A 24,115-nucleotide genomic window follows, 5' to 3' on the forward strand; every position below is an offset into this window, starting at 1 on the left:
GCCACATGGACGTAGTGCCGTAACTGACACTCCTTCACAATGCAGGTAATGTGTCTCACTCAGGACTCAGTGAGCAACTGCTCGTACGACACAAAGTCAAACCAGCAGTGCCCAAGGATTCTCCAAAGAGACACATTACCAAAGGAGTCCAGTCTTCGGCTCAGGTCACTGGATAGCGTCCATGTCTCGAAACCATATAGCAAAACAAGAAGCACCAGGACGCTAACGAATTGGACCTTTGTCCTTTTGCATAGATATCCAATCCAATCTGCTTTCTGACTTCACAGAAAGAGTCAGCAGAGACATGAATGTCACTGCCAAGGTAAGTAAACCTCTCCACAAGGTCTACACTCTCTCTACTGACAGACACACTGCTGATGGCTGGGCCTAAGAGGTCATTAAAAGCCTGATCTTGGTTTTTATCAGGACACTTGCAAGCCCAGACCCTCAGACTCGTCCGTCAGTCTTTCGAGAGCCCCGATCAGAGTCTCCATTGACTCCATGAAGATCACAGCATCGTCAGCAGTGTCAAGATCAGTGAATCTTTCATCGCCAACAGATGCCGTACATCCTCTGGACCCCACAACCTTCCCCAACATCCAGTCCATTCAAGCATTGAACAGAGTAGGAGCAGAACATACCCCTGACAAACCCCCGAATCAACTGGTTAAAATGAAGAGGTTCTGCCTCCACTCTGCACAGCACTCACAGTACCAGTGTACAGGCCGGCCATGATATCCAGCAACCTTGAGGGGATCTCACAAAGTCTCAAGGCAGCTCGACCAACTGAGTCGAACACTTTATGAAAATCAACAAAGGCTGCAAAGAAACTCTGCCGATATTTGTGTTTGCACTTCATGAGAACCATGAGAGTAAAGTATAATTTATCTATGAAGTTTTGACAAACATTAAAAAAAACATGTCTGAGTAAAACACACAAAAAAATCATTTGTTGTTTTGTCAAAAATCATATTGGCCCGCATACAAAAAAAAAAAAAAAAACAAAAGAAACAAAAAAAAAATTCAAGGCCAAGTGAAGTAATTAGGTTTTCTTGAGAAAAAGGACCTTCATACTCTGATGGCAGTTGTATGAAATATGGTTAATACTCAGCAGCATTTTATGAGAAATCTGAGAAACAGATTGAGATTGAGAAGTGAGTGAGTGAGAAGTTAATTAAACCTGAAATGAAAGAAAGAGGATATTGTTTGTAGTTTGCAACGAAAATGTGCACCTAATGTAGCATCCTCTTCTGTGCAACCCTGCATTAATCAGTCTGGAAATGGAGGTGTACAAATTGTCCTCAATACTAGAAATGTTTTCAGTAGTAACAGGAAAGTAAAATATGTCATCCAGATAGATTTCCAGGTAATTCTGAGACTTGAAACAAACAAATAGTCTGCCAGTAGTAAAGGGAACAACCATGGAGAGGCTTAATAATCCAAGATCACAGGTACTGGAGCTTTGTAAGGAAGGTACAGTTTTTGAACATTCTCAAAGATCTAAAATGATCTGTTATTTATACAATACTTTCTCTTAGAACCTACAGTGGTGTGAAAAACTATTTGCCCCCTTCCTGATTTCTTATTCTTTTGCATGTTTGTCACACAAAATGTTTCTGATCATCAAACACATTTGACCATTAGTCAAATATAACACAAGTAAACACAAAATGCAGTTTTTAAATGATGGTTTTTATTATTTAGGGAGAATAAAAATCCAAACCTACATGGCCCTGTGTGTAAAAGTAATTGCCCCCTGAACCTAATAACTGGTTGGGCCACCCTTAGCAGCAATAACTGCAATCAAGCGTTTACGATAACTTGCAATGAGTCTTTTACTGCGCTCTGGAGGAATTTTGGCCCACTCATCTTTGCAGAATTGTTGCAATTCAGCTTTATTTGAGGTTTTTCTAGCATGAACCGCCTTTTTAAGGTCATGCCATAGCATCTCAATTGGATTCAGATCAGGACTTTGACTAGGCCACTCCAAAGTCTTCATTTTGTTTTTCTTCAGCCATTAAGAGGTGGATTTGCTGGTGTGTTTTGGGTCATTGTCCTGTTGCAGCACCCAAGATCACTTCAGCTTGAGTTGACGAACAGATGGCCGGACATTCTCCTTCAGGATTTTTTGGTAGACAGTAGAATTCATGGTTCCATCTATCACAGCAAGCCTTCCAGGTCCTGAAGCAGCAAAACAACCCCAGACCATCACACTACCACCACCATATTTTACTGTTGGTATGATGTTCTTTTCTGAAATGCTGTGTTCCTTTTACGCCAGATGTAACGGGACATTTGCCTTCCAAAAAGTTCAACTTTTGTCTCATCAGTCCACAAGGTATTTTCCCAAAAGTCTTGGCAATCATTGAAATGTTTCTTAGCAAAATTGAGACGAGCCCTAATGTTCTTTTTGCATAACAGTGGTTTGCGTCTTGGAAATCTGCCATGCAGGCCGTTTTGCCCAGTCTCTTTCTTATGGTGGAGTCGTGAACACTGACCTTAATTGAGGTAAGTGAGGCCTGCAGTTCTTTAGACGTTGTCCTGGGGTCTTTTGTGACCTCTCGGATGAGTCGTCTCTGCGCTCTTGGGGTAATTTTGTTTGGCCGGCCACTCCTGGGAAGGTTCACCACTGTTCCATGTTTGTGCCATTTGTGGATAATGGCTCTCACTGTGGTTCGCTGGAGTCCCAAAGCTTTAGAAATGGCTTTATAACCTTTACCAGACTGATAGATCTCAATTACTTCTGTTCTCATTTGTTCCTGAATTTCTTTGGATCTTGGCATGATGTCTAGCTTTTGAGGTGCTTTTGGTCTACTTCTCTGTGTCAGGCAGCTCCTATTTAAGTGATTTCTTGATTGAACTCAGGTGTGGCAGTAATCAGGCCTGGGGGTGGCTACGGAAATTGAACTCAGGTGTGATACACCACAGTTAGGTTATTGTTTAACAAGGGGCAATTACTTTTTCACACAGGGCCATGTAGGTTTGGATTTTTTTTCTCCCTAAATAATAAAAACCATCATTTAAAAACTGCATTTTGTGTTTAGTTGTGTTATATTTGACTAATGGTTAAATGTGTTTGATGATCAGAAACATTTTGTGTGACAAACATGCAAAAGAATAAGAAATCAGGAAGGGGGCAAATAGTTGTTCACACCACTGTATGATCCCTGCAGACTATGTGTCATGATAACTACATAAGAAAACACAGCAACATACAAAAATACAGTTGGCATATTGTGAATGAAGGTTTTTTTATTGCCTACATGCACATAAGAAATTAATTTCATATTGCTTTTTGTATATTTTGAACATCATTTCAACAACTTCTCCATCTTTAGAATGTTCTTTTCCCTTCCCATCAGTATATTCTTTTCCCTGCCATGTAACAGCAATTTGCATAGTTAAACAATGAGTTGCCGGAGCAGAATGTGAGGTTAATCTGATTCTCCACAGCTCATTTTATGCTTCTTCCATAAATCTTTATTGCAATTCCTTTGTAGCACCAATACAGCTGTATTTCAGCTTCATAATATCATTGTTTATCCAATCTGCACTGCCTAGGTGTTGTGTTAAAACACACAGAGCCAAAATATTTTTTTCCTTGTGTTTATAAATACGTTTTAGAACTGTTATCACTTTGATCCGTGCAAAGTTTAAGACAACTGCTGTGGGAGGGTACTTAATTAAAGTAAGGTGGCACTAATAATGTGATAACACCTTACAATATAGAACAGAATGAAAATGGTAGCAAAAACTAAAATTATATTTTCCAATAAACCAGGAGTTTCATACCACATTTGCACAATAATAGCGTGTAACAGGCAGCTCATAAGTTACATGCTAATATAATAATAGAGATCACTATAGGATTGGTGGGATCGTATACATTAAAAGAAGATGACAGCAATTGATCCTGTACTTCCCCACACAGCAAATCTCAAAAAAGAAAACAAAGGCTCACCATCTAGTGTCTCCTTTTCGGAGTCAGAATCCCATGCTTGTGCTGAAGGAAAAGCCAAGGGACGAAATGTTCTCTGAATGCCCTCTCCCAAAGCTGCCATTCCTAGAGCATCTTTTCTCCTGGTACCCTGTGCAAACTGCATTCGTTCTTCCAGGTCCTCTTCAAGGTAAAGTGACCCCTGTTAAGTAAAATTGCTACCTGTCAGACAGATACTTTAAATATGAATTAAATACAAATTTATGTAAACTTCAGTATACTCCTCTTTACGCCAGGCCCTGTGATATAGTGGCATCCTTTCCAGGGTTAATTCCTCTCTTGTATCCAGTGCTGGCAGGATAGGCTCCAGCTGCCCACAACAGAGAACTGTACTGTATACTGATACTGTTTATTTTAATGGATAAGGGACTACCAAATCTATATAATTTACAAAAACAGTATCTCACAGTCTTTTTGTTACTTTAAAACAGAGATTCTTAGAGTCCTGGGGAGGGAAACCATGTGGTTGTTGCAAATCAACTTCTGTTTTTAATTGGACTTCCATCCTCAGCAAGCAAAACCTGCACCCACTGGGTATCCCAAAACAAACCCCTGCTTTGAAAGATCACAGTTGTAGGCCCTAACTCTACTGTACATTTAGCTTTATAACACACTACTGAGGCCTCACCTTAAGTAGTGTGTACAGTTTTGGACTCAAGACTACAAAAAGGATGAAACAGTGCCAGAAAATGTTCGGAGAAAGGTGACTAGGTTGATTGAAAGAGTTGAAACTTCCCATCTTAAGCAAACTGAGATTAAAAAATGAGAAGACAGAAGTTTTAAAAATCACGAAGGAAATTAATGCAGTGGTCCAAGCTGGTTAAGAACACAGGCACACAGTTGGAAAATTGTTAGAGGCAGATTTCACACAAGCATTAGATGTTTTTCTTCTCACAGGAAACCACAGAAATATGGAATAAGTGACCATGTAGTGTGTTTGGAGAGCAAGACTTCAGAGCTCTTCAAAAGTAGACCTGAAGGCATTTTGGAGAAAATGGGTGAATAGGATTGGCAAACATTTTTGGGGCTTAATGGCCTGTTTTTGTCAAAATGTTTCTAATGCACCCTCATTTTACAACTCTGAGTAATTTGCTAATAAGTGTAGTGATAAAAGGTAGGGGTGACAGCTCATCAGTATGAAGCCACTAAATAATAATTATGATTCTGAATGTGTATGTGAATGTGAAACTAAAGTGTTAAATATATGGGGTAGCAAGGTGGGTGGCACATCTGCAACGCAGTATGCTGGGTTCGGCATCATTTCCAGGCTGCAATGCCTTCTCAATTAAGTTTGCATGTTCAGATGTGTGACAACCTTTAGGTTATATCGTCACATGTGTGCTATCTGGGGATTCTCAATTTGTTTCCACTATTAAAATGGGACAACAATTAACCATTGTTTGATTATCCAACATTAAGTATTTAAGCTGAATACTGTAATATTATAAAATTATACAATTAACTTAAACTTGTGTTTTTAAATTGAATTGCCTCATTGCATGGCAACACCTCACAATGACATAGTTTGAGAGATGTTCTTCATTAAATAGAGCATTGAGGGAAATCTTTTAGGGACACCACAGATCTCTTTAGATTCCGAATTAGAAGAGATTATTTAATTGAATATAAATTGTGCTAAATGCAGCTCTATATTGGAGAATATTGGGTCACAGGGTGATGAAATTCACTGAATCCTTTGTAATGCTGTGCTGAAATGCCAAAGCAGCAAATCAAACGCGCTTTACTATATAAAGACAACATAGTGTTAAAAGGATGCACATCCTAAAGAAAAATCCATCCATCCATTTTCTAACCCGCTGAATCCGAATACAGGGTCACGGGGGTCTGCTGGAGCCAATCCCAGCCAACACAGGGCACAAGGCAGGAACCAACCCTGGGCAGGGTGCCAACCCACCGCAGGACACACACAAACACACCCACACACCAAGCACACACTAGGGCCAATTTAGAAACGGCAATCCACCTAACCGGCATGTCTTTGGATTGTGGGAGGAAACCGGAGCGCCCGGAGGAAACCCACGCAGACACGGGGAGAACATGCAAACTCCACGCAGGGAGGACCTGGGAAGCGAACCTGGGTCTCCTAACTGTGAGGCAGCAGCACTACCACTGCGCCACCGTGCCGCCTAAAGAAAAATGCAAAAAAAAAAAAAAATCTTACACAATTTGGGACACACTTTCACCTGACATTAACATACATAAAAGATAAATAAAAACTTTTTTCAAAAAAATATCCTTGCATTATCTCTCTATTAAAATAAAAAAATCCTGGGACGTGACAAGACTTTTTTAGCTTGGGATGAGACGTGACTTTTTCATAAAGATACTTTCAAGTCCCGCAAGACGAGACTTTGTGCCAAGAGATTTAACCAGGCCTGGGGCCAGAAATGAAAGACAAAGAGTAGATGACAAATTTGAACGTCGTAAAGAAACGATGGTGCGATACACATGCAGAGCAGGTTAGAGATAACAGAAGTACAGAAATTCAAAAGTATCAAAAAATGATAGTAGAGATCGCATTAGCGCAAACAAATGGAAATTATTACTCTGTGAAATAACGGAACAGCGAAAAGAGATCAAATATATTGTTTGGATTAAAACTTTAAGTTGGAGACTTGTAGATAGTCTAATTCGTGTTGCCATCAGGGAAAAGTACTGTTTCTTCTCAATGAAGAGGAGTACCCTCGAGAATTAAAAGATTTGTTGTTTGGTGAAAGTGAAATCCACGTACACAAGCGGCAGAGATGCAAAGTGGTTGGTGCGTAGCACAGGCCGGGGGGATTGGTGAGCAAAGCAAGTGGGGGGGGGGAGCCCCCTAGTTTTCTTGATTATTAAGCAAAATGTCTTTATTCAATGATTAATGATTGCTAATTAAAGAAGGGTTGACTATAACTTAAGAAGTGTTATCAAAATTTCAATTTCAACTTTATTGTCATGTGTACATAGTACATATTGTAAAGTATAGCACAATAAAATTCTTACATGCTTGACTCCTCATAGATATTTCAAGTTGTGTCTGAGATTTAACATGCTCTGTCATACAGATGTACCTATCATTTTTTTTGTTTTATACTACTTTGCCTTTTATAGGTATGGCTCCTGTACTATCTGTGAAGTTCAGCTGTGCGCCTTTACTGATATCACTGTCCTATTAAGCACAAAGGTTACTCATAGATAATGCTTCAACTTGAGCTACTTTCCTTATATTAAAATTTGGAACATTTCTTTGTTTATTTGGTTTCTTTTGAAATTTTGCATGCTTATCAATCTTGATTTTTGGATTTAGTTTCTGCCTGTTTATTGCCTTTATTTTTTTTTACCAGGCTTACCTATATGGCTATTCTCCATGAGTTACTTTTGTCTAATACCTACCTGGAAAAGGAGATGAATATTTAAACGCAGTTGCATGTGTAAATCGACTTCATACAAAACCTTTAGTCTACAGTTAAGAACACAAGTTTTTGTACAAGAACGATTATGGGTTTGCAGAGTAATTAATTAGCAGCTGAAGGAAATGGATCACATAGATGAAGCAAGGCTATGCATGATGACTAGAGTGCTGAGTAAGAAGTAAAATCAATAAAGTGAATTAACTGAAACTGTTTAGCAATTAGTTCATATCATTAATGATTTGAAGACGTACATTATTTCATCTTGGCACTACGGTGGTACAATGACCAGAGCTGCCTAACAGTTACAGAATGCCTTGGCACTGTCCTTTTGGAGTTTACACATGACTCCAGTGTCCTCTCACATCACACAACTCCTTGTTTTGCTGCTTCTGTTTTGTGTGTTGCATTCTTCCCTGTGACCCCCTGTGTTTCAACAGAAATATATTCACCAATTTGTCATAAGGTATATGGGCTTGTTGGATTTATGTTGGGCCTGAAGAGATGTCAGAAAAGTACTGTTCAGTAACTATGCACAGAGTATGGTAACTAGAGTGGTTAACTGTCTTGCTTCACAGTGTTAAATACCGACTTGGCTATGTCCATATGGAATGCCCATGATCTCCCTGCATCCATGAGAGTTTCTCTGGACTGGTTCCCTCTCATGTGCCAACGATGTATGTGTTTAAAAGGCAACTCCGCATTGAGCGGGTATGACTAGATAGATAGACAGATACTTTATTAATCACAAGGGAAAATTCACATACTCCAGAAGCAGCATACTGATAAAGAACAATATTAAATTAAAGAGTGACAACAATGAAGTTATAACAGACAGACAATAATTTTGTATAATATTAATGTTTGCATAGTTTGGTGGAGGAACAATCTCCTCAGTCTGTCAGTGGAGCAGGATGGTGACAGCAGTCTGTCGCTGAAGCTGCTCCTCTGTCTGGAGATGATCCTGTTCAGTGGATGCAGTGGATTCTCCATGATTGACAGGAGTCTGCTCAGCACCCATCGCTCTTCCACTGATGTCAAACTGTTCAGCTCCATGCTTACAGTAGAGCCTGCATTCCTCACCAGTTTGTCCAGGCGTGAGGCATCCTTCTTCTTTATGCTTCCTCCACAGCACACCACCGCGTAGAAGAGGGCGCCACAACTGTCTGATAGAAGTGAATTTCCCCTTGGGATGAATAAAGTATCTATCTATCTAGAACATCTGCAGCATCTTATTGCAGATGTTGAAAGACGCCAGCCTTCCAAGGAAGTATATTATTGAAAATAACTTGTGCTAAATGATTATGGGTCTGCATTTTATTTGTAAATATGTGTAAGTGCTCCAAGTCTGTTATAATTTAATTTGAGTTTAGCTGAATATATATACTGTAGGTGTGTCCCAGTGGCTGAAATCACTGCCTTGCAGCTACAGTACGCTGGTTTCAAATCTTGGCCTCGTCCCTGTCTTTGTGGCATATGCAAATTCAATTCAGTTTATTTCTGCGTAGCATTATTCATTCAGTGCAAATCCTCCTATGTCTGTGGGTGCTTTGTTTTTTTAAGATTGTGTATGTTTGATTGACTGGTGAATCGAAAATGGTACTATGTGAGAACGTTTACCCTGCTACATACTGCCACTTATTCTAGGTTAATTTCTTGGCTTTCTGCAACCCTAAATTAGATTTAGTACCTTCATTAATTATTATACATATTATCATGCACGTGAGCCCAAAATTTGGTTTCCGTGCTCATCAGAAGCAAGCATTACCACTCCGGGACACAAGGGGGCACTGTAGTTGACAGTATCATCTCTTCTTTCGCTCACTACCCAGAGAAAACATGCAATATGGGCAGATGACTTTGCCTGTACCGGTCTGTCCACTATAAAGCTAAGATGCTCCCGGCAGGGGTTATCTCATTCCAGAGACAGCACGCCACAGAATGAAACTCCTACCCAAATACTGAGTGCTCTACAGACCATTGAAACACACTGAACCCATCTTATTTGCCTTGCTTTTTTGTGTTCTGTTTCCATCCAAACGCTATCAAGCACCTGCTTATTTTGGACTCTGAAAATATTAAAAGGTGTGACCCAGTTGGTGCCCCAACATTTTCTTTTTTACAGTGTGTTCCCTCAGTCAACAACAATATATTTTTTACAGTATATATACATATAAGCAGTGCAGACAGAAACTTTACACATCTTTTCAAAATTAGATGGGTAGTGTATTTAAAATGGGCAACATTATGGGCAACAAGGAACTTACTAAGGGCTTACTTGACAAATTAATGGAAAGGCATACATCAGAAAATGGATATAAAAATAATTGAAACACATTTAATATTGCCTCCAGCACAAGTTAGACCATCATTAAGAAAATACAAGGCATATGGCATTAACAAGATTTTGCCTTGTTCCTCTGCAATGGATTATAGAGTAAAGAGCAGGCTAAAGAAAACCGCCATTCAAGTAGGCCTCACTGACTCTTTGTGTATTGCCTGGCATAGACAAAAACCCGAAGCAAAAACTGAAGTCAGGTGGGATGAAGTTTTTTGCATTCTGAGGTACGCAAGATGGAACTTTTAACCTAAATACAAAGCATTATATTGTATGAAATGCACTATAGTACAACATGCTAAATTCTCAATTCTTACTGAACAGCATTGCGGAGAGAGCTGTTATGGAGGTTTTCTTTTCTGAAAGGACTAGAAAACATGTCACAACAGAGCCAAAAAATACTGTTGTCTCCAGAAAGGTAACATTGGGAAGAAACTGAATTTTCAGCATGACATTTACAGTTGTGCTTGAAAGTTTGTGAACCTTTTAGAATTTTCTATATTTAGATAGATAGATAGATAGATAGATAGATAGATAGATAGATAGATAGATACTATATTTCTGCATAAATATGACCTAAAACATCATCAGATTTTCACTGAAGTCCTAAAAGTAGGTAAAGAGAAACCAGTTAAACAAATGAGACAAAAATATTATACTTGGTCATATATTTATTGAGGAAAATGATCAAATCTATACTAATAAAAGGCAAAGCCCTCACTCACTCCTCACTCACTCACTCACTCACTCACTCACTCACTCACTCACTGACTCATCACTAATTCTCCAACTTCCCGTGTGGGTGGAAGGCTGAAATTTGGCAGGTTCATTCCTTACAGCTTCCTTACAAAAGTTAGGCAGGTTTTATATCGAAATTCTACGCGTAATGGTCATAACTGGAAGCAGTTTTTCTCCATTTACTGTAATGGAGATGAGCTTCAACGCCGTGGGGGCGGAGTTTCGTGTGACATCATCACGCCTCCCACGTAATCACGCAGTACATAGAAAACCAGGAAGACCTCAAAAAAGCGCTCAAGAAAACATGCATTATATAATTGAGAAGGCAGCGAAACAATAAGAAGCGAGCGAGTGACATATACAACCATATTCATGAGTTCTGCTACTTCAGAAACAAAGCACGATGTAAACCTACACTTTAAATTAAGTTCATAGACAGGCTGCGCTGGCGTTTGTAATTTAGTGCCTGCCCATATAAGGCCGTCCGTCAGCGGCAATCCAATAGCAAACTGCCACGGGTAAATATTCACGGGTGAAGGACTGTGCTTATGGAGAGGAAGATGAGATGGTCAGGGTGGTGTTTGACACAAACTCAGCGAAACTGCGAGAGAAAGTTTTAAGTGCCAGGACTAAGGTAACATTAAATACAGCTATGGACATAGCGAGATGGCACCAGCACAGCTGGGAAACTTCGATGCATGTACACCGAGTGGCTCACGTGAACTGGCGAGTGCACAGATAAAAGCAACAGTTCCAAAGAGCTGAACAAAAACCGAATTACACAATTGAAAAGGCAGCAAAAAATATGAAGCGTCTGATACTTACAAGCATATTCATAAATCCAGCTACTGCGGAAACAAAGCACACGTTGGAAAAAGTCAATGTCCCGCTAAAGGAAGACAGTGTAAAAAAAACCCGTGCATGCAGTGTGTCAGGTCTCAGATAAAGAAGAAGACGAGCTGTTTATTGATGCAGTAAGAAAGCGAATCGATGAATGAAACCTGTCATCTTTACAGCGATTGACAAACACGGAATGTAACTTGAACACAACACATCCTACAAATACGAACCTGATTGAAAGAAATAATGATAATCAAATCCTTGATGACAGCAACACTCAGTAACACTCACAAAACAAATACTGTATATTGACAGTCATGTTACGTTATTTTTAAAATGTTCCCTTTTCTTTTTCTAGCTTTTTTAACACACTACTTCTCCGCTGCGATACGCGGGTATATATATATGTATATATATATCCCGATCTACATACTCGAATAATGGATACTTTATTCACCATCAATGATTGTTTTGGTAAAGCCATACTCAGTGTATTCATTAGATGAGCGGTAAAAAAGTAAGAGCGAGGGAGGATGACTCATTGAGGCATGCAGGCTGTAGTCTTGGCGTCAACTCTATCTGAATTGCGATCACATTTGAAAAATATATCTTTTCAAGTTCTATTTAGTCCATATGTGTCAAACTCAAGGGCCACGGGCCACATCCGCCCGGGTGTAATTATATCCGCCCCGAGATCATTTTATATACTGTATTATTGTTATTAATGGCCGGGTATATGAAGCGCTGGTAACACAATAAACTACAGATCCCATAATGCAGCGCTTCAGCTGCCTTGCCGAACACTTACCGCGTTAATCAAGTCTACCTTATGATGCTGCAAGTTATTGCGAAGCTAGAGTTATTGCGCAATGAGTTTGCACGGCGCTTTGGTGACTTTGAAGAACAAAAAAAGTCCGTCTACATGCGGCTCGAACCTTGTGCATGTTTGGTAGCACATATCTGTGTGAGAAGCTCTTCCCAGTGATAAAGACTAACAAAACAGCACACAGGAGTCGCCTCACTGATGAGCACCTGCAATCCATCCTGAGAATCTCCACAACACAGAACCTCACACCAAACAGAAACGAACTTGTGGCCAAAAAAAGATGCCAGGCGTCCAGCTCTAAAATGACATATGAGCAAAGACAACTGAATGATTTGATTTGTTATTGCACGTAAGAGCGGGAGTCAACCGTTTTAACAAACAGCGTATTGCACTGATACGAAATAGCTGTGTGTGTATATATGTAGATATATATATATGTATGTATATATGTGTATATGTATAGATATGTATATATATATGTGTTATGTGTTTATATATGACAACAACACTCATCACTCACAACAGTGACAAAACAATTACATTGACAATCAGGTTACGTTATTTTCAAAATGTTTCCTTTTCTTTTCATTGCTTCTTTAACACACTACTTCTCCGCTGCGAAGCGCGGGTATTTTGCTAGTATTACATATTTGTGAGTGGCAAAAGTATGTGAACCTCACGGATGATCAGTTAGTTTGAAGGTGAAATTTGAGTCCGGTGTTTTCAATCAATGGGATGCCAGTCAGGTGTGAGTGGGCACCCTGTGTTATTTAAAGAACAGGATCTATCAAAGTCTGCTCTTCACAACACATGTTTGTGGACGTGTATCATGGCACGAACAAAGGAGATTTCTCAGGATCTCACAAAAAGAGTTGTTGATGCTCATCAGGCTGGAAAAGGTTACCAAACCATCTCGAAAGTGTTTGGACTCCACCAATCCACAGTCAGACAGATTGTGTACAAATGGAGGAAATTCAAGACCATTGTGACCCTCCCCAGGAGTGGTCGACCAACAAAGATCACTCCAAGAGCAAGGCACACGTGTAATAGTCGGTGAGGTCACAAAGGACCCCATGGTAACTTCTAAGCAACTGAAGGCCTCTCTCACATTGGCTAATGTTCATGTTCATGAGTCCACCATCAGGAGAACACTGAACAACAATGGTGTGCATGGTAGGGTGGCAAGGAGAAAGCCACTGCTCTCCAAAAAAAACATTGCTGCTCGTCTGCACTTTGCTAAAGATCACGTGGACAAACCAGAAGGCTATTGGAAGAATGTTTTGTGGACAGATGAGACCAAAATTGAACTTTTTGGTTTAAATGAAAAGCGTTCTGTTTGGAGAAAGGAAAACACTGCATTCCAGTATAAGAACCTTATCCCATCTGTGAAACATGGTGGTGGTAGTATCACGGTTTGGGCGTGTTTTGCTGCATCTGGGCCAGGACGGCTTGCCTTCATTGATGGAACAATGAATTCTGAATTATATCAGAGAATTTTAAAGGAAAATGCCAAGAAATGTGTCCATGAACTGAATCTCAAGAGAAGGTGGGTCATGCAGCAAGACAACGACCCTAAGCACACAAGTCGCTCTACCAAAGAATGGTTAAAGAAAAATAAAGTTAATGTTTTGGAATGGCCAAGTCAAAGTCCTGACCTTAATCCGATCGAAATGTTATGGAAGGACCTGAAGTGAGCAGTTCATGTGAGGAAACCCACCAACATATCAGAGTTGAAGCTGTTCTGTACGGAGGAATGGGCTAAAATTCCTCCAAGCCAGTGTGCAGGAATGAACAGAAGTTACCGGAAACGTTTAGTTGCAGTTATTGCTCCAAAGGGGTTGGGGGTTGGGGGTCACACCAGATACTGAAAGCAAAAGTTCACATACTTTTAACACTCACAAATATGTAATATTCGATCATTTTCCTTAATAAAAAAATGACCAAGTATAATATTTTTGTCTCATTTGTTTAACTGGTTTCTCTTTATCTACTTTTAGGACTTGAGTGAAAATCTGATGATGTTTTAGGTCATATTTATACAGAAATATAGAAAATTCTAAAGGGTTCACAAACCTTCAAGCACAACTGTACATTAAACACACAGTTAACCCCACAGTGGTGTATCGAAAAACAAAGGTAAACATGCTTGAGTGACCCAGTTAGAGGCTTGACCTAAATCAAAATGAAATCTGTGGAATGACTTGAAAATTTGCATTGCAATTTGACTGAGCTTAAATAGTTTTGTAAGGAGGAATGCACAATATTTGTCAAGTCAAGATACTTTATTGTCACATTAGTTATGACAAATATACGAGTGAGTGAAAGACTTGTATGCAAGGTGCTCAGTAGTAACAGAGTTCACACATAATAAATATGTTCAGGTATCATTCACCAATTGCATACTGTGCAAAAATAAGCACAATACATAAGTAAACAATGTGTGCTGCTATATTCCATTTAAACACAGAATTATGGAATTCAAGAAAAAGCTGTGCATAGTAATAAAAGTACTGTGATCACAGCGTACAAGTTACCAAAGTAAGTGTTTTACTTTACTTCATTACCATAACACCACCATGCTCCATGGAATTGAACTCAGTCAGTTCATATCAATAAGACATCAGCATGAATATACAATATAAGGACAACAGTAATAATCAGTCCTAAGAAAGGACATGCTACATAAAACCAGCATAACCAAACACTTGGATATTTTTATGAAACTATTGCAATGGACTCTAAAGTCAAGATATATATATATATATAAAGAAAAAATATATATATACATATATATATATACACATATATATACATATACATATATATATACATATACATATATACATATATATACATATTTACATATGTATATACATATATACAGGTATATACATATACATGTATACATATACATATATACATATATACATTCATTCTGTGCTTTTGCTCTGGATGCAGAACTGAGACACCTTGATAGTTTAGAAGTTTAACAAACTGCTGAATATACAGGCCTCATAACCACCGAGTCCATTGGTTTGACAGCACCAACTAAAAGGAACTGAAATCAACATGAGGTCGTGTAATATACTGTAGGTGTCAGTATACTGGCAAAACAGGGAAGCGGCTTCTGGAAAAAGGGCGCAGTCAAACAAGATGCTGCTAACGGGGACATCATCTTACGGGCCTCGGAATATCTCAGGTCGCTGAATCTGTCCGAGGCGACAGACTGTCTTGCTTACAGCTGGACTCTACTGAAAATGACTGCACTTTGGGAAAGCTCCTAAAGAACGGAAACTGGAAAATATAACTACTGAGAGGTGACCAATCGCTACCCATTATTTACTTCTTTACAGACAGGCTACTGCTTCATAATTACTTTTTTGTTACAAAATACTATAAACATTAGGAGCATTCAGGTTACTTGAACTATAAATAAAATGTTAGATTACAAATTCGCCATACCAGTAAGGTGCTCTCTGTTTTCACAGGGAGTGCCAGTGTCTCATGTGCCCAGCTGCTGCTGTGAGGGAATCCAGACTGCTCTCCCAGTGGGTTGTGGCAAGCTGACCCAGACCTGGGAGGATCTCCGGTTTCCCCCTTGAGATGTAGAACGTCTCCTTGTTCCATAGCACCAGAATCTTCACTGCCCAAAACCTTCAGACAGGGGTTGGCCACAACTGTACATATGTCTACATAGTTTTGTAGTAAAGACACTCCTGTGGACATACAGAAATTAAGATATTTTAGGTCTTGTTCAGTATACTGCAAGCTTTCTTTAGAATGTAAATTTAAAAAAAAGAAACAACAGATCCTAATAATTAACAGTGCACTACCGTGAGAACGTGGCACCACAGTGTCTAGTTTTTGTTCCAAAAAAGATTTTAATTGGTTTTCCTTCATAATAGTGGAGCATTTCACACAATTAGCAGAATATTATTATCCCCACATTTATGCAAACCCAATTCCAGGAGTTTACCGTTTTAAGATTACTGGGGCTACTTTGGCATGTAACAGAATATTTGCATTCCCTAATACGTTTTCTGCAGTGTTCAAGAATGTAACTGTGGGTTCAAACTATACAGTAGTGTCATGAATTATGAAATTAAGATGTAAATTGCCTAACACTTAACAAAATCTAATTTAAAAGGTAATAAAGCATGCATAACACAACAGTTCAAAGTTCAAACTCTCAATAAATGTTAAACTGTTTTGCAGGTCTATAACTCACAACTCTGTAGTTAACAGGTTTAGTGTTTAAAAATGGAATCTCTGGTAATTCTGTACACAAGAAGTGTTTTCTTATGGTTCATACAAGCCACCCTTTGCAAATATAAATCTAAATTTCAATCCACTTGAAGGTTCACGAAAAATAATACTTTACTCATTTTTTTTTTTTTTGTGTTTATACTTTAAAAGTATCTACGCACACAGAACAACCAGTTTTAATAGGGGTTGCATTGTTTTAATGTCATGCTGCAAAGCTAAGGCTAAGTCTGATGCAATGAGTCTCAAGTTTGTATCCTGGAAAAAGAATGCAAAAATCTCCAACCATCACATTTCAGGTCAAGTCATGCTGCACCATAAATTCAACAATATTTTGAATTTAAATACCTTTTTTATCTTAAATTTCCTAGAAATTTAGTTGAATAAGAGAAATTAAGTGCTGACTCATTAATGAATACAAATTCAAAAGCAAGGATAAATGCGATCATTAAATAGGGCAGTAAACAAACATACCATTAAAAATGAGCACATGGGAGTATCAGGGTCGATATCAGAAACAAATCCTGGATGAGGTGCCAGTCGATGGAAGAATACACATACATTCACTCAAGGTCAATGTGGAGTCACCAGTTAACCTAATAAGTGCATACTGTGTATTAAAGTCTCAAGCAAGACAAAAAAAGGTTGCGAGGCCTTAAAAGAAATCATCAAAGCAGGCCAGGACTTTCACTGGCCAGCCTAGCAGACACCCATTCCATGCCAGCCAGTCCCCCAAATGCTACCTGCGGGCTCTGGCCTAGACAGGCCTAAAATGAAGGAAAAATACACTGAAAGTTCCGAAGATACATTACAATGCCTTAATAAGTTCAGGGTGACAGTAAACCTCTGGCTTTTTTTAGATAACCCAAAACAAGAATCTTTTTAAATTGAGAACTGATCTACAAAAAAAATAAGAAAAAAACAAATAACAGAAACAACAGGATTTGTCTGTAAGGCAATCCAAACCAAACAATCCCAAAACACTAGGAAAGGAAACAAAGCAAGGAAAAAAAATCCAACAACCAGAAAACCAGAAGAGAAGAATACTCACAACAAGTCCAAACAATTTTGGACAACCTGAAGGAAGTTGTCTCATCCACCAGAATATAAAGGTGGAGGATGGACCCTCAGGTGTGAGGTTACGGTGGCCCCACCCACAGAACACAAAGCACATATATAAACTTGCAGACACAGTACAAAGATACTAAATAATGAACAAACATAGCAGAAAATACAAAAAAATGAAAAATAATTCAAAAATAACAAAGACAGTAATAAACCAGAAAATACACATAAGCCAGGGAATAAACCCTGGCAGAAACATAACAGTATGTCTTTGGCACATAGGAGGAAAATCAAAAAAAACCATTCAGAACATTGAAAGACCATATCAATACCAGAATGCAGAATCAGTGATCCAGCAGTATTAAACATATTTATGAAAAATAAAAGCTTATCTACTAACATTTAAATTGTATAAGGTAATAAAGAGCAGTTAATTTGCTCACCTACTTTCCTCAAAGAAATATTTCAATATGTCATACCACCACAGCTCCAGAGAGCTAATATTTGTTCTCATTCAAATCCAAACTATGAAATCCCTGGCTGACAATGATCATAATCCTTAAATTAAAATTAATTCTAAGTTGGGGTGATACCCATGTGTGTGGTTTCTCCAGGGTAACAGTGCCTCTTTGGAGTTCCTAGTTGCATTGCATTGAGACTATCTGAGACTACATCTGAGACTATTTGACTAAAGCAGTCTGACTCCGATGCCAGCTTCTACTGGACATTGCTGTGAAGTCATTGTAGGTTAAAACGTTTCTAATCTTGGCTCACCAAGACAGCAATTCTCTTCACAGTAAATAGATAGATAGATAGATAGATAGATAGATAGATAGATAGATAGATAGATAGATAGATAGATAGATAGATAGATAGATAGATAGATAGATAGATAGATACTTTATTAATCCCAAGGGGAAATTCACATACTCCAGCAGCAGCATACTGATAAAAACAATATAAAAGAGTGATAAAAATGCAGGTATAACAGACAATAATTTTGTATAATGCTAACGTTTACCCCTTGGGTGGAATTGAAGAGTCGCATAGTGTGGGGAAGGAACAAAAATAAACAAGAATACTATAGTCACATGTTGAAGATGCCCCTCTCTACTTTAAGAATTTGCCTATAATGCAAGAAGCACCTATTGCAAGAGCAATGTCTGTCTATCTGACTGCATGAAACATGCCTGGCAACCTCCAGACCAATTTTGTTGAACCTTGGCACACAAATTCTACAGAGAAATGCATCCAGACAGTTCAGTTTTCAGTAAAACATATTGATGACATGGCAATGTAAAAAGTTTTGAAATTTCAAAATCTTCCACTGAAAAGCATTGGCTAATCTGCCGACTCTATCTTCTATTGTCTATCTTCTCATCACTTCTCTGGAAATTAAATTGAAGAGGAAACCAATTATGAAAGCATATATAAGACTGAATTGACTGAACTAACATTATCTTCAGATTATTATTGTAAAGACTTGACATTTTCAACCAGTAGCCAAATACTGTTTAAAGTAATTAATTACATGGGGAAAGTGCAGCTCCTCTAAGTAACATAAGGGCAGGAATTCAGTTAAAATGTGCTAAAAGAGTTACTTAGCAGCATAATGTACAACAGACTAAACTAAGATTACGGTTCATCAGTGACTGAAGAGTTGCTTTTGCATCTTCACACTAGAATTAAATTTTTTTAAGATAATTGTCACCTTTGATATTCTTGTTAATAAATAAATCAGTTTCTTTCGACATTCTTAGTCATTTTTAAATTTTGATGAATTTTGGTTTTAACTAATATTAATAGCTAGGTATGGAACTTATTTCGGTTTCTCTACTTCCTTTATATGGCATTTTGAAAGTAGTTTTTAGTCACAGACCTTTCACAACTAACACACATCATTTTACATCCCTTGAATTGGAATTTACTGTTTATGAAAGCCATTGAGCTACCACAAGCCTGTTTAGGCTACATTTTTAAATACATGACATTATAAGTGATTTTAAAAAGCATATGTTTTAATGTAGTCTAGTTACACAATTAATTGAATTGTATTATTGCAGTTATTTTGGAATATGATTCATTGTTACAAAAATAATAAATAGAATTGGGATAACTGACTCTTGGATGAAGTAACAAAAAAACATGAAAGGCTCAAACTTTAATATCAGTTAACTTAGACCCCAAACACACCTGAAGCTTACACCATATGTATATTTTCTCACTTGTTTAATCTTAGCATGGATGTATGTGACCTTTGTTGATTGTATTTCTTTTGTTCCAGTGTACAGACTCTAATTTGTATACATGTACTGTAGTTGAGAACATGGTTAAGGTCTGTAATAATGTAAGCCACAAATTAAGCCGCCTGTCAATCACTATGTGAGAACTAACAAGTAAGACAGTGACCATAAAGATGATGGCAAATACCCCTAATACCCTATACACCAATAGATAGATAGATAGATAGATAGATAGATAGATAGATAGATAGATAGATAGATAGATAGATAGATAGATAGATAGATAGATACTTTATTAATCCCAAGGGGAAATTCACATAATCCAGCAGCAGTATACTGATACAAAGAAACAATATTAAATTAAATAGTAATAAAAATGAAAAGAATTAAAATAAAATTAATGTTCGCATTTACTCTCCCGGGTTAGGGTTAACCAAACCCTAACCCTAACCCTAACCCTAACCCAATAATATTGCATTTCAAATTGTTAAATAATCCATTCATCACATTTCCAACCTGCAAAACCCATTTAACGGTGCAGCAGCACTGGATGCAAGGCAGGAACCAATCCTGGACAAGGCACTTTTACACAGTCAGTTATTTTTTAAAATACAGCTTTTGAGTTCTAGCCTGAAAACTTCCAATCTGGCCATCTGGCAAGCAGACAAAAAAACCATGCGGACAAATAGTCACATATTATTATGAGTACAGTTTGGTGTGTGTAGGGTGACAGTTAAATGCTTTTAGCCTCATCAATCAAATATCTGTTAGTCCTGCAATTGCTCAGTATGTTTTTTCACTGAAAGGTTAACTATTCATTTTGAGGTCTGAAATCAGAAGTGCATTTGTTTTACATCCTTTAGACACACTCCTTAGTTTCACCATTTCTGGTCTCCATCAGCTGGTTTCACCTTTTTGCACTGATCTAATTCTCAATCCTGGTGTTAGCATACTAGGCCACTAGAAATCTGTCCCTCAATATCTCTAGGCTATGATTATACTATATACTGTACACTAATGAGCTTTCTGTGGGCAGCTGCTACTGGTCATATAATGATGAAATCATCATAGTTGCAAATCTACTGCTCACCACTTCTCACTATTGTACCTGCTGTGATGAATCAACGTACAATGCATCCGGAAAGTATTCACAGCTCATCACTTTTTCCACATTTTGTTATGTTACAGCCTTATTCCAAAATGGATTAAATTCATTTTTTTCCTCAGAATTCTACACACAACACCCCATAATGACAACGCGTGAAAAAGTTTGCTTGAGGTTTTTGCAAATTTATTAAAAATAAAAAAACTGAGAAATCACATGTACATAAGTATTTACAGCCTTTGCTCAATACTTTGTCGATGCACCTTTGGCAGCAATTACAACCTCAAGTCTTTTTGAATATGATGCCACAAGCTTGGCATAGCTATCCTTGGCCAGTTTCACCCATTCCTCTTTGCAGCACCTCTCAAGCTCCATCAGGCTGGATGGGAAGCGTCGGTGCACAGCCATTTTAAGATCTCTCCAGAGATGTTCAATCGGATTCAAGTCTGGGCTCTGGCTGGGCCACCTCAAGGACATTGACAGAGTTGTCCTGAAGCCACTCCTTTGATATCTTGGCTGTGTGCTTAGGGTGGTTGTCCTGCTGAAAGAGGAACCGTCGCCCCAGTCTGAGCTTAAGAGCGCTCTGGAGCAGGTTTTCATCCAGGATGTCTCTGTACATTGCTGCAGTCATCTTTCCCTTTATCCTGACTAGTCTCCCAGTTCCTGCCACTGAAAAACATCCCCACAGCATGATGCTGCCCCACCATGCTTCACTGTAGGGATGGTATTGGCCTGGTGATGAGCGGTGCCTTGTTTCCTCCAAACGTGACGCCTGGCATTCACACCAAAGAGTTCAATCTTTGTCTCATCAGACCAGAGAATTTTGTTTCTCATGGTCTGAGAGTCCTTCAGGTGCCTTTTGGCAAACTCCAGGCGGGTTGCCATGTGCCTTTTACTAAGGAGTGGCTTCCGTCTGGCCACTCTACCATACAGGCCTGATTGGTGGATTGCTGCAGAGATGGTTGTCATTCTGGAAGGTTCTCCTCTCTCCACAGAGGACCTCTGGAGCTCTAACAGAGTGACCATCGGGTTCTTGGTCACCTCCCTGACTAAGGCCCTTCTCCCCCGATCGCTAAGTTTAGATGGCAGGCCAGCTCTAGGAAGAGTCCTGGTGGTTTCGAACTTCTTCCACTTACGGATGATGGAGGCCACTGTGCTCATTGGGACCTTCAAAGCAGCAGAAATTTTTCTGTAACCTTCCCTAGATTTGTGCCTCGAGACAATCCTGTCTCGGAGGTCTACAGACAATTCCTTTGACTTCATGCTTGGTTTGTGCTCTGACATGAACTGTCAACTGTGGGACCTTCTATAGACAGGTGTGTGCCTTTCCAAATCATTTCCAATCAACTGAATTTACCACAGGTGGACTCCAATTAAGCTGCAGAAACATCTCAAGGATGATCAGGGGAAACAGGATGCACCTGAGCTCAATTTGGAGCTTCATGGCAAAGGCTGTGAATACTTATGTACATGTGCTTTCTCAATTTTTTATTTTTAATAAATTTGCAAAAATCTCAAGTAAACATTTTTCACATTGTCATTATGGGGTGTTGTGTGTAGAATTCTGAGGAAAAAAATGAATTTAATCCATTTTGGAATAAGGTGGAAACATAACAAAATGTGGAAAAAGTGATGCGCTGTGAATACTTTCCAGATCCACTGTATCTGACACAAACAGTCTGGGGCTCTTCCCCTTGGAACATTCTTTCAAATACTGTACATTTTTGTTCTGGCCCCATTTATCTAGGTCTATATGGCAACATTAGTCATGCAGCAGTCACACGACAGAGGAGCTGGAGACATAAAAAGTGGAGGTTTGGAAACTGATGTCAATTAACCATATGCAGTTTTGTCTTTGTGGCTGCCATTTCCTAGTAACCTCCTTGTTCTAGTGGAGTCTGCTTCATGTTCTATCTGGAATTCCCATTCTGACATCTTTGCCTGCCAGCTAGCGATTCCTGCTATTCATCTTTCACTTCTGGAAACACTTGCCTGTATCCAATTCCTTCTACATGCTACCATCTGAATTTTGTTTACGGATTTCCAACTTATTTTTAGATATATTTTTTAACATATCATTATTTCTGTTTTACTATGGGTTCACCCTAATCTGAATGCCACTTTTGATTATTTCTATGGTAGGTGCAGTCTGCTGCACATTATACACTGGTGGGTACGCTCCCACTTCTGTAAACTTACTGAACCTTATAGTGCACAACATTAATACTGTAATAAGCAATCTCAATGCACGTATAAAATCTAGGAAATACGGCATAAACTCCAATAATCGAATTAAAATTACTATCTTAGAGGAACAATGTTTTAAAACTATAAAAACAGATCACAGATTAAACAAAAAATACACACAGAGCGGCGCTTATAAAAATAATTTAGTTGCTATTCCAAATATCAATAATGCACATAGTATTCATCTCTGCACCTCCGAAACATTAAATATGGCACTATTAAAAGTTAGAGCTTTAACCAACAAAACATTTTTTATCAACGATCTTATTAGTGATAAAAAAAATAGATTTTATTGCACTAAGTGAAACGTGGCTTAACTCAGACGGCGCTGCTGTTTTAATCGAATCTGCGCCTCCGGATTACAGTTTTACTCGTGCAGACCGCCAGGGAAAAAGGGAAGGCGGTTTGGCAAACATTTACTCGAGCCGGTTAAAATGTAAAGCTGTCAGTTTTGGTAAGTTCAAGTCGTTTGAGTATCTCGCCGTTGTTATCCATGGAGATTCTCAAGTTCTAGTATTATCCGTGTATAGTCCTCCAAAATTCGACGCGTCTTTTTTTTTGAGGAATTCTCTGACTTAATGTCAATTTTAATTACTAACTATGACACACTCCTAATAGTTGGCGAATCTCCATATAGATTTTATGAACCTCCTGGATTCTTTTGATTTGAGGCAGCTCGTAAATCAGCCTACACATAAAGCAGGTCATACGTTAAGACTTAGTGATTACTAAAGGACTGAAAGTTGAGATAAAGCAGGTCACTGATATTCGTCTATCAGATCATTTTCTTCTACTTTTTAATATAGAAATAATGATAAAAAACACCCATGAGAAGCATATTGTTAATAAACGCTTCTTTGACTCAGCAGCAGCTTTAAAACTTACAAACATTCTTAGCAATCAATCCGTTTATAGTGCCAACTATAATAGCGAGGATAATGTAAATAGTAAGGTGGAAAGATTTAATACTAAAGTGAGGGCTGCTGTTGACATAGTTGCACCTGAAAAGACAGTTAAAAAATCTTCTAGCATTGTTATACCAT

General features: G+C 38.5%; 1 protein-coding gene across 3 annotated transcripts in view; it reads right to left on the reverse strand.

Annotated features, from left to right (window-relative positions):
* Positions 1 to 24,115, reverse strand: part of LOC120539994 (protein Wiz-like) — a 117,486-nt gene that overhangs the window by 83,146 nt on the left and 10,225 nt on the right. For all 3 annotated transcript variants that reach the window (XM_039770420.1, XM_039770419.1, XM_039770418.1), the window contains exons 2-3: positions 15,612 to 15,865; positions 3,962 to 4,139 (exon numbers count right to left, since the gene is read on the reverse strand). In XM_039770420.1, the coding sequence (XP_039626354.1) occupies positions 3,962 to 4,139; positions 15,612 to 15,776 (343 nt within the window). In that variant the 5' untranslated portion in view covers positions 15,777 to 15,865. The remainder of the gene's footprint in view (positions 1 to 3,961; positions 4,140 to 15,611; positions 15,866 to 24,115) is intronic.

Source organism: Polypterus senegalus, chromosome 12 (genome assembly GCF_016835505.1).
Source record: "Polypterus senegalus isolate Bchr_013 chromosome 12, ASM1683550v1, whole genome shotgun sequence".
NCBI lineage: Eukaryota > Metazoa > Chordata > Cladistia > Polypteriformes > Polypteridae > Polypterus > Polypterus senegalus.